Here is a 15,243-nt window from a genome sequence, read left to right on the forward strand (position 1 = left end):
GGGGGCTGGATGGGCACGGGGAGGGCGGCACCGGGGGCCGATGCAGAGCGGGGCATCGGCTGTTTTCGCGGACGGGAGCCCGTGCCGGGTGCCGGGTGCCGGTGTCGGGGGCGGTTCTCTCGGGGCCAGCCGGTGCCAGCCGGGCCGGCCGCCAGCCCCCCCCGCCCGCCGGGCGTGCGCAGGGACCGCCCCGCTCCGCCTGCTACCGACCGGCGGCTGCCGCGGCCGGAGCGGCGGGGCCGGGCCCCCTGGGCGGGATCAGCCCCGCTCGGGGTCATCCCCCGCTCGGGATCATCCCCCGCTCGGGATCATCCCCCGCTCGGGAGCCCCCCGTGCCCGCCCGGTGCGGCTGCGGTGTCACCGCCCGCAGCAGCGGCAGCGCGGCCGGGCACGGCGACCTGCGCAACCCCGCCCGCTCCGCAGGTGAGAGCCGGGGCCGGGGGTTTCGGGGGGCAGAGGCGAGGCTGGGCTGGGCTGAGGAGCGGGGGTGACACTCCTGGGGCGCGGTGGGAGCTGCGGGCCCGGAGCCGGCGACCTCTGTGCGCGGATGTCGGGGAGGGCCCGGCCGGTCTCCGCGTCACGGCCAGGGATGCTGGCAGCCCCCCTTAGGAACAGGCATGCCAGCAGCCCCCTCTAAGGGGCAGGGATATCCGGAGCCCCCTTAGGGACACGGATGCCCGGAGCCCCCTCTAAGGGGCAGGGATGTCCGGAGCCCCCCTTAGGGGCAGGGATGTCCGGAGCCCCCTTAGGGACACGGATGCCCGGAGCCCCCTCTAAGGGGCAGGGATGCCCGCAGCCCCCTTAGGGACAGGGATGCTGGCAGCCACCGAGGCAGCAGTGACAGCTCAAATGCGGGAAGCTGCCTGGGAGGTGGGGCTGGGAAAACGAAACCTGCTCCAACGCTGCCCAGAAATCCTGCGGCTTCGTTTTGCACTGTCCCCTTGTCCCTCTGAGGTCTCAGGCCAGCGGGGTGAGAGCAGACAACGAGGTTTCTGCAGCCTGGGGAAACCCCCCAAAGCAGCTCTGCACTCTGGGGGTGCTGCTGCAGCGACCAGGGACACCCCGATACTGGCATGCCCTGAGCTGCAGGGCACCCCTCCAGGGCTCAGGGGGTGTCTCAGATCGGGCCTTTCCACCTGCCTCCACTGAACCGGGGTTTTGCTGTCACCCCAGGCAGAGGACGCTGGTCCTTGATGGGAATCCTTCTGCCCAGACCCCTTGGAAGCACCCAGAGGGGTGCAGAAAAGTCTCCTCCTGCCCATGTCCCATTGCAGCCAGTGCCATGCCACAGGCAGGGGAGGCAGCCAAGTCCCAGAGGGCAGGGATGACAGCTGGCAGGGCGACACACCCCTGTCGGGCAAGCAGAGGTCCAATGCCACTTCGCTTGCTGTGCCAAGCCCAGCAGTGGGCGTGTGCCAGGAGGGGACATTGGCCCTGCCCACGGCTCGCAGCTGCATCAGCCTCTTGTCAGCTGGACCCGGGGGGGACAGGGAGAGGGACTGCAGCCTCCAAAGTGGGCACCTGGCATGGTGCAATCTGGCTGTGGAGGTTGGCACCGGCTGGGCAGGCAGGGCAGGGCAAAGTCTGTGCTGCTGCTTGTGCCATCTGGATTTTATCTGCCGCCTCTGCCTTGCCTTGGCTCCTCTCCTCCTCCGCAGGGAGCCTGGCCACATTCCTGCCCTGCCGGGGTCTGCTCACAGCCCAGCTGTGCCTGTGCCACACTTCTCTCTCTCAAGGCCTTCCTGCCAGCAGCCAAGCACTGTTCGTGATGCTCTGGGAGCTGCTCATCCTCCCTGGTATCAGTTAGAGCAGAGTGTGTTTCCTGAGAAGAAAATGTCAGGAATCAGCTCGGATTTTCCATGGCAGAGAGGAGAGGGGAGTGTGCTGTGCCACGCAGGGCCCTGGCATTGCGTACCAGGGGCTGGCAGTGCATCTGGCAGAGGCATCAGCAGCTCTGCCCACTTCTCCCCCATCCCAGTGGCTTTTAAAGCAGCTCTTGCTGTCACAGAAACATCTCTTGTTCCAGCACTGCAGAACCACTCTTTGTACTTTGAGCAGGACCCTTGAATGCCAGGCAAGGTGCCAGGCGCCAGCAGCCAAGGCAGGGAGGGAACAATTGGCCCTGGCAGCAAGGAGCTGGAGCGGAGGTGGCAAACCCTGCTCTGCCCATGGGGACGGGTCCCTCCACAGTCCCAGTGCTGGGTGGCAGCTTCCAGGCCCCTGCTGTCACCTGGGGGCCCCCTTGCCTGCAGCCCAGCCCCACACGTGGGCACGGGTGTGTGGCAAGTCCCTGCCTGCCACACGTGGGTGTCTGCAGCCAGCCTGCTCCTGCCTCGCAGCACTTCATGCTTTTATGGTTTTGGAGCGTGCAGATGGGTTGAGTGTCCCTGGGGATGTGCTCTGGGGTACAGGGTAGGGAGCGCGGGCACTGAGCTGGGTTGGGCACCACAGCACCAGTCCCAGGGCTGCCTTTGCCACCCCTGCAGTGCCCTGCAGAGATGGCGAGTGCAGAGCCCGGCGCTGAGGATGCAGCTGAGGCTGAAGAGGCCGTGTACGAGGCGATGCCCTGTGACAAGATGGAGCTGAGCCAGCGGCTGGCCGTGGAGGAGCTCATCAGCACCGAGGCCAGCTACGTCCACAACATGCAGCTGTGCGTGTCCGACATCCGGGCACACCTCCAGGAGAAGCAGGTGACACGGGGCACTCCCTGCCAGCCTTGGGGACTGCAGGGGGAATCTGTCCAGAGCTATGAGATGCTCAAATCACTGCAGGTGCTCCTTCCACCTTCCTGTGCTCTCCCTCACCAGCCAGGCTCTGGGGTTGGGTGGACATTGGGTCTGACCCAGTACAGCCACCCAATGACCTTAACCTGGGAGTCCAGACATGTCACAGCATTCCCAAAGCCTCCTGAAACACAGCATCACTCACTGGGGTGTCTCATGGAGCAGGTAGAAGGTGACCAGCAGTGCCTCTAAAACACCTGCTCCATCTCTGATATATCTGGCTTAGCCTGGGGCATCTTTGTTCCCTTCAGCTGCCTGAGCTGGACCTGGAAGGACTCTTCTCTAACACCGACGACATCCTCCATGTCTCCAGACGGTTCCTGAAGGGGCTGGAGGCCACCCCTGGCCAGGGGCAGGAGCAACTGCTCTGCATCAGTAAGTGGTGCAATGTCAGTGGCTGCCCCGTGCCCCCCGTGTGGGGTGTGCCAGCCCAGCCCCCTGCCATGCCACCTCCTGCTCCTGCCTTGGCTCTGGGAAGCGCTGGTGCCACCACACCAGTGCCACCCACGGGGCAAGGCTGACCTGCCCAGCCTGCAGAGCGATGGGGACAGCACCAGGGCCAGCTTAGCAGGGTGCCCAGGGGGCAGAGCCCTGCCCTGGTGTGCTTGGCATTGCTCCACTGGCTTTGTCCTTCCAGCAGGCTGGGGATAAACCCTCTGCCTTGCCTTCCATGGGAAAGGACCCTCCTCTCCAGCCCCACTTTCCCTCCCCAGGCACGCTGTTCCAGGAGTTCAAGGAAGAGATGGAGGCTGTCTACAAGATCTACTGTGCCAGCTATGACCACGCCCTGCAGCTGGTGGAGAGCTACCGCAGGGACCCCCGGCTGCAGGAGCAGATCCTGGACACCCTCAATGCCACCGTGTAGGTCCCTCTGCTGAGCCACCACCTCCCTGTCCCTGTTTCACATCTTGGCTTTGCCCTTCTCCTCTCTGGACAAGCTGCCTGCGTGGATCTGTGTCACCAGGCTGGGTGTCATATCATGGCCACCACCTTTGTGGCATTTCCTGGTGGAATTCCTGGCAGCCTGTCCTGAACCCTTGGTTCAGAGTCTTTTATGATGGATCCCAAAAGAAGGGATGGGTGACATGCACAGCTGCTGCCTTCCCCAGGGAGGGCACATCCTCCACATATTGACCAGAGAGACACAGGCTGGCCCTGGGGGACCTGAACTGTCAGGGGGGTCACAAACACTGTCAGAGCCAGGAGAAGCAGCAGTGGCAGTGGAGCAGCTCCTGGGGTTCACTGCTTAGGGCACAGGTGATGTGATTCCCAAAAAAGAGATTGGTGCCTTCCTGTGGGTGGGAAAGGAGACACTGGCAGCACCCTCCCTCCCTGCTGCCCACTGATCCCATGCCCAGGGCTGGACAAGCACAGCGCTGCTCAGGGAGCAGGACACCCACCCAGGGCTGGCACTGCCCTCGGGGCTGGCAAGGACACAGTCCCCTGCAGCTGGAGGGGAGCAGCCAGAAATGCCCCACAACATCTGGGCTGCTCTCTGCCTCAAACTCTCCCAGAGAAGCCGTGGAGAGCAGCAGGGCAGGAAGGCAGCCACACACTCACCCTGAGCAATTCCCCTCCCCATCAGGCCTCACACGGGCGCGTCAGACCTCAGCTTCTTCCTGGTGATGCCCGTGCAGAGGGTCACCAAGTACCCTCTGCTGCTGGGGAAGATCCTGGAGAACACCCCGAGCAGTTCCAGTGCCCACTCAGCCCTGCAGGCAGCGGCTCGTGCCATGGCCCAGGTCAATGCCAACATCAACGAGTACAAACGGCGCCGGGAAGTGGGTGAGTGGGCACGGGCTTGGTGCAGGAGGGCACAGCACCCAGCCCAGCCCCAGTGGTCTCCTGAGCACTAATTCCCACTTAAATCAGTTCAAAGCTCTCCTGCCCTCCATTTAATCCTGCCTGGTGGAGCTGCAGACTGTGCAGGCAGCTCCTGGAACTGCCCTGGTCCTGTAAATGCCACTCTGGGCAAGACCCAAAGGCTGCAGGAGCAGGGTGGCATGGGGGGCTGGGGACAAAACCAGTCTGTCCACATTCCTGGGGCTGGGGAACTGGGAATAACAGTCCTGCGCTTGGGATAGGAGAAATCAGGCTCCCCATAGATGGGAGCTCACCTTTCTTTTTGGTTTTCCTAGTCCTTCCCTTCTTTGATGTGGCTTGTGCTTACCCTACCGATCAACCCCTGTGCTGCCCACCTTCCTAGCCTGCTCAGCCATGAACTCTCCTCTTCTGATCTTTTTTTCCCCTTATTTTGTGTCCTCCCACCCGAGGCAGCAACCAAATACAACAAGGCCGAGCACCTGACGCTGCGGGACCGCCTGGCGCGCCTCAACACCCACTCCATCGCCAAGAAAACCACGCGCCTCAGCCGGCTCCTCATGCACGAGGCTGGCATCGTGGCCAAGGTGGGCAGCCCTCACCTGCACCCCGGGCACCTGCTGCCCCTCCCTGGGTCGTTTCTGGGGCATTTTGCTGCTCCTGAAGTGCCCCAATGGCAGAATGAAGAGCACGGGGCCAGTATGGGGTGGGGTGGCTGGTGCTGCCTCCAGGTCCTCCATCGTCCCAAGGAGCAGTGGGATAGAGCAATGCAGGAATGCAGGGACACGCCTCACTCCCCACCCCAGAGCATTGCAGGGCAGCACTTTGACACCCACAGGACCTGCAGGACCCTTGGGCCCCCCAGAAAAGGGAAGACACCCCAGTGTTCCCCAGCACCATGACCACACCAAGAGCTTTGTTGCTGCCTGCACCAATGTTTTGACCCTTTCCCAGATTCATGGAGCTCCCCATGGTCTGCCCAGCCCTGTGAGCTCCAGGCAGGAGCCTGGCTGCTGTTTCAGCCCCCAGTGATGGGCATCAGCTCTGCCCAGGCTGGTGACAAGCTGCCTCTCTCCTTACAGACTGAGGACAAGGAATATGACGACCTGGAAGAGAAGTTCCAGTGTGTGGCATCCAGTGTGGCCACGCTGAAGGAGAACATGGCATCCTACCTGGGCCACTTAGAGGTAACACCTTGAGCACTGGCCAGGGGTTGGCCCTATCCCCTCAGGAGCTGTTCCTTGGGATTGTGGAATACTTTCAAGCCCTGAGGAAAGCAGGAGGTGTTGGGAATGTTCAGGGATTTGCAGCTGAGCTGTTGTGTCAGGGAGTTGCACAACACCCAAGATTGCTCCAGGTCCAGGGGAGTTTAAACCAAAGCTGAGGCTTTGACAACACTGTCTGAGCTGGTGTCATTTGAGAATAATCCGTCCTTAAACTTATCATTATTTCAAGGTCTTAAATGATTGAAAAGGCCGAGTGTTGTTCAGCCTGGGAATTCTTGCTTTAATCGTGTGTATAAGGCAGAAATGTCCCCAGATCAGTCCTGACAACAAATTGCCCTTCTGAAATCACCTGGGTCAGCAGCTGCTACGATTTTCTCATGGAAATCCCTTGGGGCATCTGAGGAAAATGAAAGTCTGAGTGCTGGCAAAACATGCAATCCCCAGACACAGCATTATCAGGAAAGCCTCGGGAAGTGGCCGAGGGTTCAGCAGCAATTCCTGGGCTGGAAAGACCTTGCAGGAAAGATTGACAAGGGCTGCCCACGCAGGATTGTTGGCAAGGAGCTAAAGGAGCGTGGTGCTGCCTCCCTTGCAGGCGTTCCTGCTGCCCACCCCGCACCAGTGTGACCTGCAGATGGAGCAGGGACCTGCCCAGCAGCATCGCCGCCTCTCCCAGCTCCTCCAGAGCACCGTTTTCCCCGAGTTTGTGAGTGCTCCTGCCCTGCACATCTCCTTCAGCTCTCCCATCTTCTGCCAGGGCACAGTGGGGGCTGGCAGCCAGGAGCTGAGGGCACCCCAGTGTCCTCAGAGTCCTCCAGAGCCCAGCTTAGCAGGCAGAGCCAGGAGTGAGTAACAGGATCCATCTGCAGTCCCTGGCACGTGGAGGGAGGGAGCAGCTCCAGGGGAGAAGGGAGGGCAGGGACAGGGACACAGCAAGAGCACAGCTCCTGAGCCCAGCCAGGGCTGGGATGAGCTGCAGTGTGTGCCTGATGTGCCTCCAGGGACATGGGGAGGAGACCAGAACAGCCCAAGGCAGGGGCAGAGGGCCCTTAAATGGGCTCAGGGCAGGGCTGAGGGCAGAGACTCAGCTGAGACTGCTCTGAGCCATTCCAGCCTCCTGCCCAGCTCTTTCCACAGAGCACAAGTTTGGAATTGTGTCAGGCTCCCTCCTGGGAGTTTGTGTTGGTTGGCATCCTGTGTGCCCTCAGGGAAAGATGTTCCAGGTGCTCCCCACTCCACACAAGCCCCTCCAGGGACCCCCAGGGCTCTGCCCCCGTGCTGCTGCTCCTGTCTGGGGGGCTCACGTGGAAATTGGGCTTCTCACCTGGCAGAAGCAGCGTGTGGACAGGCTGGTGTGGCAGCCCCTCTGCAGCCTCTCAGGCATGCTGGAGGGGCCCCAGCAGCTGGTCAAGAAGCGCCTGGACAAGCTGCTGGACTACGAGGAGATCCAGGAGAGGAAGAGCGAGACGGGCAGCGTGAGCTACGATGAGGAGGCAGCCATGAACACCTACCTGGCCATCAATGACCTGCTGGTGGCAGAGCTCCCCCGGTTCAACCAGGTGGCTGTGCAGCTCCTGGGGCAGATCCTGCGCTCCTTCAGCGCCCTGCAGCTGGACTTGGCTGCCCAGGTCCTGCACCATGCAGAAAAGGAGCTGGAGCAGGTGAGTGGGATCCTTAAGGCACATGAGCTGAGCTGGAACTGCCTTCTCCAGGTTTGGGAAATCTCTCAGACATCAGGGCACTGAAGGTTTGCTGTGGCCCACCTGTCCTTGCAGACACACAGCTCCCTGTGGAGCATTTGTAAGGATCTCACTTCCTTCCTGCCCAGGAAAAGCCAAATTTTCTCTTCTGCACTGTCAGAAACTGTCCTGCTTTCTGTTTGTGGACACTGCTGGTGATTTATTGATGTGCTGCTGTCTGAGAGATCAGTGTGAGCTCAGAGCTCCTGAGAGCCCTGTGCCAGGAAGGCAGGGAGCAGAAAGACAGCTCCTGGGCTAGGGAACAGCCTCCTTCAGCCCCATGCCCTGGGAGATGTCTCCCAGAGCTCCTCACTGCTCTAAACTCCTCACTGATGTTTGCAAACACGGGGAGGGAGGGCTGTCAGAGCCCTGGGGTGGAGCACAGCCCTGGCCTGAGCCAGGACCAGGAGGAGAACAAGATGCAGCTCAAAACCAGAGAGAAGCACCTTTGATCCCCTGTGCAAGGTGAATTTAGTGAATTTAGGTCTGCTCTCTTGCTTTCTCACCCCTTTTCTTCCTCCTGCTTCTCTTGTGCCTGTACCCAGAGCTCTTCCTCTGTCAGAGCCCTGCTGATCCCAGTCTGTCTCCACAGCTGCCCCATGGGCACATGCCCCTGCCCAGCTTCTGGAAGGTGGTGGAGGACAGCCTGCAGCAGTCGGGGGCACAGCTCCGTGCCTTCTGCCAGGCCTTTGACACCGTGGCACCCAGCCCTGGCACACAGGTAGGGGCTGGGCAGGGCAGCTGGATAGAGAGAGAGGTTGGACTGTGGCTTCCCAGTGCAGAAAATGCCCTTGGTGGGGAGGTTGGCTCAGGATGGGGCCCAGGGGGTTGCCACAGTATTTCCCCCAAGCCCCTCGGAGCTGGGGATAACCAGGGATGAAAGAGCTCAGCTCTGCTCATTCTGGACTCTCATCTCCAAACCTGGCGGTGGAGCAGGGAGTGTGAAGGAGTTTGTGCTCTTAACCTGTCCCTGGGATGTGAGAAAGGATGCAGAAAGGAGAGGGCTGGAGGGCTGGAGGGCCTCAGCACCCTGAGGGTCTCATGGAATGCTCGTGTGTCTCGTGCTCCCCACCAGCCTCTGACCCCTGCTGAGGAGAGGAAGGTCCTTTCCCTTGTGAGCAAGCACGGCCCAGACAAGCTTTACCAAGTGACCAGCAACATCAGTGGCAGCCGGGACTTGGACCTGACCTTGCTGAGGGGACAGATCGTGGCTCTGCTGCAGAGCGCTGACACCAAGGGGAACACGAGCAGGTGGCTGGTGGATGCTGGAGGTACTGTGGGCACTGTGGGCAGCCTCTCCTCACCTTGGCACCAGGGCCAGGTTCACCTGAATCATTTCCTTATCCTGGATAAAGCAGCAGGCCGTGGTCTCCTGGTGCTCCTTTCCAGGCTGTGCTCAGCCCAAGGCCACCTGAGCTTTGCCATCAGCTCCAAGGTTCAGGTGCCCTGACTGATTCCCCAGGGGAAGTGTCCTGGCTGGGGAAGGAGAATCCATGCACACAGAAACACATGGAATCCCCTTTTTGGTGGGGATTTCTCCTGGATACCCCCTAGTGATGGACAGGGCTGCTGTGCCATGCCAGGCCACAGCCAAATTGTCATTCCTGTCTCCTCCAGCCAGTGCTGTGTGTGCCAGGCAGCAGGGCCCCATGCCCTGTGTGTGTCTGTGTCCTGCAGGTCCCCGAGGGTTTGTTCCTGCTGCAAAACTCCGGCCCTACAGCCCTGTGCAAGTGCAGCAGCCTGTGATGCAGCTGCTGGGCCTGGACAGTGGCACAGAGACAAGGAGACATTCCTATGCGTCCCCTGAAGCTCCCAGGCCACAGGTGGCCACCTTCACCCCAACATTCCAGGTGAGAGTGGGGGACATCCCTGGGGCCATTTCTAGCAACACCACCAGCTCCCTGCTGGTCCTGGTGTGGGTGGGAAGGTGGACCTGCTTTTCCAGGTGCCCCCCTTGCTGGGACCAGGGTGGTCAGGGCAAGAGAACTGTCCTTGGTGGGTGCCCAGTCCCTCCATCCACGGCACTGCTGTGCTGCCCTCTGGGAACTGCCACGTCCTTCCCCTCTAGACTCCCAGCTCCAGCCAGGACTGCCTCTCTCCCTCCCTCCCTCCTTCCTTCCCTGCCTCCCCCAGGTGGTGGCCGGCTTCTCCTTCGCAGCGCGGAGCCCGCAGGAGCTGAGCCTGCAGGCAGGGCAGCCCGTGCTGCTGCTGGAGCCCCACGACAAGAAGGGCAGCACGGAGTGGAGCCTGGTGGAGGTGAACGGCCAGAGGGGCTACGTGCCCTCCAGCTACCTGGTGACCGTCCCCGTGCAGGACCCCGCGGGCTGGAGCCTGCCCGTGTGAGCGTGCCAGCCCCAGCAAGGGCAAGGATGGGAGCAGCCAGCTTGGCACCTGAGGAATCCTCACAGGAGATGCTGGAGGGAGGCAGCCCCCGGCTGGGAAGGTGGTGGGAGGCACCTGGGGGACGTGGCCCAGGGACATGGGCATGAGGATGGCACTTGGGAGGCACCTTTTGGTGGGAGGTGTGAGGGTGCCAGGTCCTGTGTGTGTGTTGGCACAAAGCAAAGCAGCACCCGGGAGTGAGGGCAGGTGGCTGCAGTGATCCGGGGATTTGCTGAAATCCCTGCAAGTGACAAATGTGTCTGGGGAGATGAGGCAGCGTGTCCCTGGTTAGAGCAGGATTGAGCAGCAGAGGAGCAGAAGGGTCCTCAGCCAGGCAGGGGACACTGGGACACCTGGGCACAGCACCTGAGCACTGGGGCACTTGGACACTGGCAGATGGGCACTGGGCACCTGGGCACCTGAGAATTTGGCTAGCTGGGCACCTGAGACTTTGGCTACTTGGGCACCTCAGTACCTGAGAAACTGGGCACCTGGGCACCTGAGAATTTGGCTAGCTGGGCACCTCAGTACTTAAGAAACTGGGCACCTGAATACCTGAGAATTTGGCTCCCTGGGCACCTTAGAATTTGGTACCTGGGCACCTCAGTACCTGAGAATTTGGCTCCCTGGGCACCTGAGAATTTGGCTCCCTGGGCACCTGAGATTTTGACTCCCTGGGCACCTGAGATTTTGGCTCCCTGGGCACCTGAGATTTTGTCTCCCTGGGCACCGAGTGCCTGAGCCCCTGGCAGCGCTGGCTGCGGCCGCCAGAGGGAGCCCCGCGCCAGCTCCCGGTGCCCGCCGGGCCCGCGCTGGGAGCGCCGGTGCGGGAGCGCGCGGGCACCGCCCGGCTCCGCTCCGCGCTCCGGGACCGACATCGCCCCTCCCGGGACCCCCGGGGCCCCCGTCCCCCTGCGTCCCCGGCGGGTTGGCACAGGTCCCATGGAAGAGGTTTTTGGGACAATCACTCCGTGTTGGTCCTGAGCCAAGGCTCGCTTTGAGAACGGAGACAGCCCCCTCGCACCATTCCCGGGGTATCCGTGCCTCAGTTTCCCCGTGGGTGCGCTGTTAGGAGATGCTGAGGTGCTGAGGTGGGCAGCCGTGCCGTGGTGCCAGAGGGGACTTCAGGAGCGCCCCGGGACTGGCACCCCACGCTGCCCATCCCTCACCGAGGCCAGCGGAGCACCTGGCTGGCGTCGCCGCGGCTGCCCTGGGCTCCTGGCGCTGCCCGCATCAAAGGTGCCCGTGCCGGCTGGCGAGCGCTGGCACGCCGGGCCCTGCGCCCTGCCCTGCCGTGCCCTGCCGTGCCGTGCCCGGGGGCAGCAGCACGCCCGGCCACCCACGGGCTCCCTCCCCACGGGCTCCCCAGTGCGGCCGTGGCTGCGGGCTGGGCAGCGGGGCAGGGCTGGCACGTCCTCAGCCAACCCTGAGCAGGTGCCAGGCGGGTGGGGACAGCCCCAGGCACTGCCCCGTGTGGGGCTGGGGTCCGGTGTGAGGGGCTCACCCTCCTTTCACCCGTACCTGGGGTGGCTGGGGGGCAGCCACCTCTGCCCAGGTGCCATAGAAATGCCCGAGGAAATGCTCAGCTACACCAAACCTGGGAGGGGACAGCGGTGCCAGAGCTGGGGACGTGTCCTGGGGATGCTCCCAGCCTGGGGAAAGGCTGGTGGGCTCCTCAGCAAGGGAAAATGAGCAGGCTGGGGGACGAGGGTCATTGAGCAGGGACTGTGTGTCTGTGCTTGCCCACCCAGCCCAGGCCCTGCAGCCACAGGGCTCACCCCTCCAGCTCCCTGCAGGTGGCTCCTCTGGATTTTTCCATCCCATCAGGTCGGCTTTCCCTCCCGAGTCACCTTCCTGCCAGCTCGGTGGGGTGCACAAGCAGTCAGCCCCGTGCCAGCCATGGCAGCAGTCGGGCAGGTCCTGCTCCACAGCCCTCGGGTGCCTGAGACCCTTTGGAGGCTGAAAGGTGACGGTGGCACACAGAGTGCTGAGCCAGCTGCTGCCTGGCCCTGATCTTCTCACTGGAAGGAGATCTGGGATGGTCAGGGCTTGGCTGGACATCCAGCAGGAAGAGGGCAATGAGTTCATGTGGCTCCTCCGGCCTGTGGGTGCCAAGGGCTGAGCTGGGCTCTGCAGTTCCCCCCAGCCCTGCTGCCAGCCTCGATGGCCAGGGGACCTTTCCCAGGGGTCTGTCCCCAGGACAGGACCTGGTACTTGGCTGCAGGACGTGGGTGCCTGCATCCCTCCCTTCTCCCTGAATTCACCCAAACTCACGGCGCTGCTGCTGCCCTGAGCCTGGAAGTGCCCTCTTGGAGTCACGGGAGGGCACGGGGCTCTTCCAGCCCAAACATGAGGGGGGATAAAGGGCACAAGTGTGCCTTTAAATAGCCTGTCAAGGACAGGCTCTCCCGGGAGGAATGCTCTGGCTGGCCCGGTGGAACATGCCTGCGGCCGGGGGCACGGGGGGACAGCTGGGCAGGGCCGGCTGCTCGCCAGGAGCACGGATCAAGGTTAGGCACGGCCCTGGCCCGCTGCCACCGTGCCATGGCTTGGCACGGGGAAACAGAGCCGTGCAAACAGGGAAATGAATGCCAGGCCAGGGGTTTGCCGTGCCCGGGGCTGATCGGGAGGTGGCAGCGGAGCCAGGCTCCCCGCGACCTGCCCGCCAGCCCGGCCGGAATTTGGCAGCGGCGCTGCCTGGCTGCAGGAGCAGCTCCGGGGCAGCTCCGCCTGTCCCAGAGCGGCTTCTGCGCTCCTGTCCGGGCTGATTCATATCCTGGACGTGCAGGCATTTGGATATTGTCCACCCGCGGGGTGTGACAGTGTGTGGCTGTGTCCCCAGGGCGCGGGTGCCAGCCGGGCCACGTGCCGGGAGCAGCTCTGTGAGCCTGCTGCTCCCTGGGGACACATCCCAGGTGAGATCCCGGGATACCAGGAGGATGGCTGAGTGCCCAGGTGTCCATGTGCCCATCGGCTCTGCTGGGGCACCCCGGGGGCAGGGAGGTGTGAGAAAAAGCAACTGCCACAAGCCCCAAGCCCAGGCTCCCAATCCCAGAGCCATCCCCTGAGCACGGGGTGCTGAAAGGGCAAAAAGAGCCAGGAGGAGCAGGATGGCTGCCCTGGGCTGAAGGGCACAGCCAGCCCGAGTGGCTTTAGGCACGGAGTTGCCCACGCTGCCAGGCTGAGCTGGCTCCCAGCAGAGGCAACCTGCGCTGTAATGTTCCCTGCCACCTGCCCATGGTGGCCCACGAGGAGCAGCCCGAGCCCCGGCCACCCTCGCTGGCCCCTCACATGCCCACCGGGAGCAGCGTGGCCCGAGGAAGGGCTGAGCCCACGGAGAGCGAGCCCGGGGCTGCGGAGCAGGAGAGGAGCCGTGAACAGCAGCGCTCGCTCCAGGCTGGTGCAGCTGGCACCTGAATTGTCTAATAAAGTGTGAAATTGCTTTCATGCTCTGCTACCTTTGCTGAGCTGGACCGTCATTACAGCCCCCCCCTCGCCGCCCGCACCGGCTGTGCCGTGTCCCTGCCAGCTGAGCCCCGGGCCGGGCTGGCACTGCCCTGCCTGGCACTGCCCCCAGCACCCCCGTGCCAGGGGCTGCGGGTGCTCCCAGCGACCCCTCCCCACCTCGCAGCCCCTCCGCTGTGCGGGGGCATCACTGGGATGGCGGCAGGGATGGGGGCACCGGGATGGGGATCTCCCCTGGCATGGGGCTGGGGATGGATCCCTGGCATGGGGATGGATCCTTGCCGTGGGGCTGGGGGCTGCCGTGGAGCTGGATCCCTGCCATGGGGCTGGGGATGGATCCCTGCTGTGGGGCTGGATCCCTGCCATGGGGCTGGGCTGGATCCCTGCCGTGGCACTGAGGTGGATCCCTTGCCGTGGGGCTGGGGCTGGATCCCTGCCGTGGGGCTGGGGATGGATCCCTGCCCTGGGGATGGATCCCTGCCGTGAGGCTGGGGATGGATCCCTGCCGTGGCACTGAGGTGGATCCTTGCCGTGGGGCTGGGGGCTGCTGTGGAGCTGGATCCTTGCCGTGGGGTTGGGGGGCTGCAGTGGAGCTAGATCCCTGCCGTCCCGCCCCCTTATCCCGCGGGATGCCCCGTGCTGCAGGGATCAGCTCGGGTCGGAGCCCTGCCCTGCGGCTGTGCCAAAGCCCTGCCCGTGCCCATCAGATTGGGCTCCATCCGTGCCCGGAGCCGCCTCAGACCCTGCCGGGGCTGCAGAGAGCTCCCACCCGGCAGGGACAGAGGGACAGCCCGGCCCCCCTCGCCGGTGGGTGACGAATTGCTCCTGAGCCACCTGGCTGTGCACAGAAACTGTTCTCCACCTCTAATAACAATAATCAATCATCCTGCTCTGGGCAGGGGACGTGCAAGGTTTTCCAGGGCTGGGGAGCTGGCAGAGGGATTTTGGGGGGCTCCCCTGAGGGGACACAGAAGCCTCCGCTCTGGGGGTGGCTTCCCTCCTGCACTGCCCACCAGGAGGGCAATCCATGACCAGGTACACACCCTGCCAGGGGAAGAGCCAGCTCCTCGGGGCTGTGAAAATCTGATTTTGGAGGGAAAAGCAGCTGGGAGCCCAGGTGTGGCACGGGGCACTGGGTGCTCCCTGCTCCACAGGGTCCCACGGGTCCCCATGCCAAAGGAGCTGCTGAGTGAGGCCCAGGAAAAGGGATTTCTACAGGGATCAAGATACTTTGCCCCAGGGAAGTGGTGCCACCTTTTTCCAGCTACTGATAAAGTTAAACCCTTGATCTGGTTAAAGATTTAGCCCACAAGGCAAGCCAGGGTAGGACAGCAATGCTGTTTGTGCCACCAGCTTGATGACACCTCAGTTTTTTCCTAATATCTGACCCAACCCTACTCTCTGTCAATTGGAAACCGTTCCCCTTGTCCTTCCACTGCTGGAGAAAAGCAGTCCCTGGGAGTGCTCCCTAACCCAGCAGCATTCCCGAGCCCTCCTCCACTGGCATTCCTCCTCTCCCAACCTGCACAGCCTGTTCGCAAGGCCCCAAGTGTTCATTGAATTGCTTCCCCCAGAGCTGCCAATGCTTTAGGGACTGGAGCATCTGCACACACCACGGGCAGCCTGCTCTGAGCTTACTCCATGCCTGCTCCGTGCCTGCTCCGTGCCTACTCTGAGCCTGCTCAGCCCTTCCCCTGGGATGCTGCAGCTGCAGGGAAGGAAAAGGGAGCGAGCAAGGACAAGGCCAGGTTGGTGTGGAGCTGCAAATGCCCCAATTGCAGAGACTCCGGGAAGGAAGGGGATGGAATCCAGGCAGGAGCCCCAGGA

The 15,243-nt window shown here is 62.9% G+C and overlaps 1 protein-coding gene across 1 annotated transcript; it reads left to right on the top strand.

The window, feature by feature from the left end:
- The first annotated feature begins 215 nt into the window (after nt 1-215).
- Nucleotides 216-13,393, top strand: ARHGEF37 (Rho guanine nucleotide exchange factor 37). The gene is made up of 13 exons (XM_041489980.1): nt 216-423; nt 2,487-2,690; nt 3,035-3,158; nt 3,497-3,644; nt 4,369-4,568; nt 5,061-5,191; nt 5,687-5,791; nt 6,426-6,536; nt 7,162-7,491; nt 8,162-8,290; nt 8,645-8,840; nt 9,247-9,419; nt 9,703-13,393. The coding sequence occupies exons 2-13, from the start codon at nt 2,499-2,501 to the stop codon at nt 9,910-9,912; spliced, it is 2,049 nt and encodes a 682-aa protein (XP_041345914.1). The 5' UTR covers nt 216-423; nt 2,487-2,498; the 3' UTR covers nt 9,913-13,393.
- Nucleotides 13,394-15,243: the final 1,850 nt, after the last annotated feature.

The sequence above is a fragment of the Pyrgilauda ruficollis genome, unplaced genomic scaffold, assembly GCF_017590135.1.
Source record: "Pyrgilauda ruficollis isolate IOZ18807 unplaced genomic scaffold, ASM1759013v1 scaffold97, whole genome shotgun sequence".
Taxonomy (NCBI): domain Eukaryota; kingdom Metazoa; phylum Chordata; class Aves; order Passeriformes; family Passeridae; genus Pyrgilauda; species Pyrgilauda ruficollis.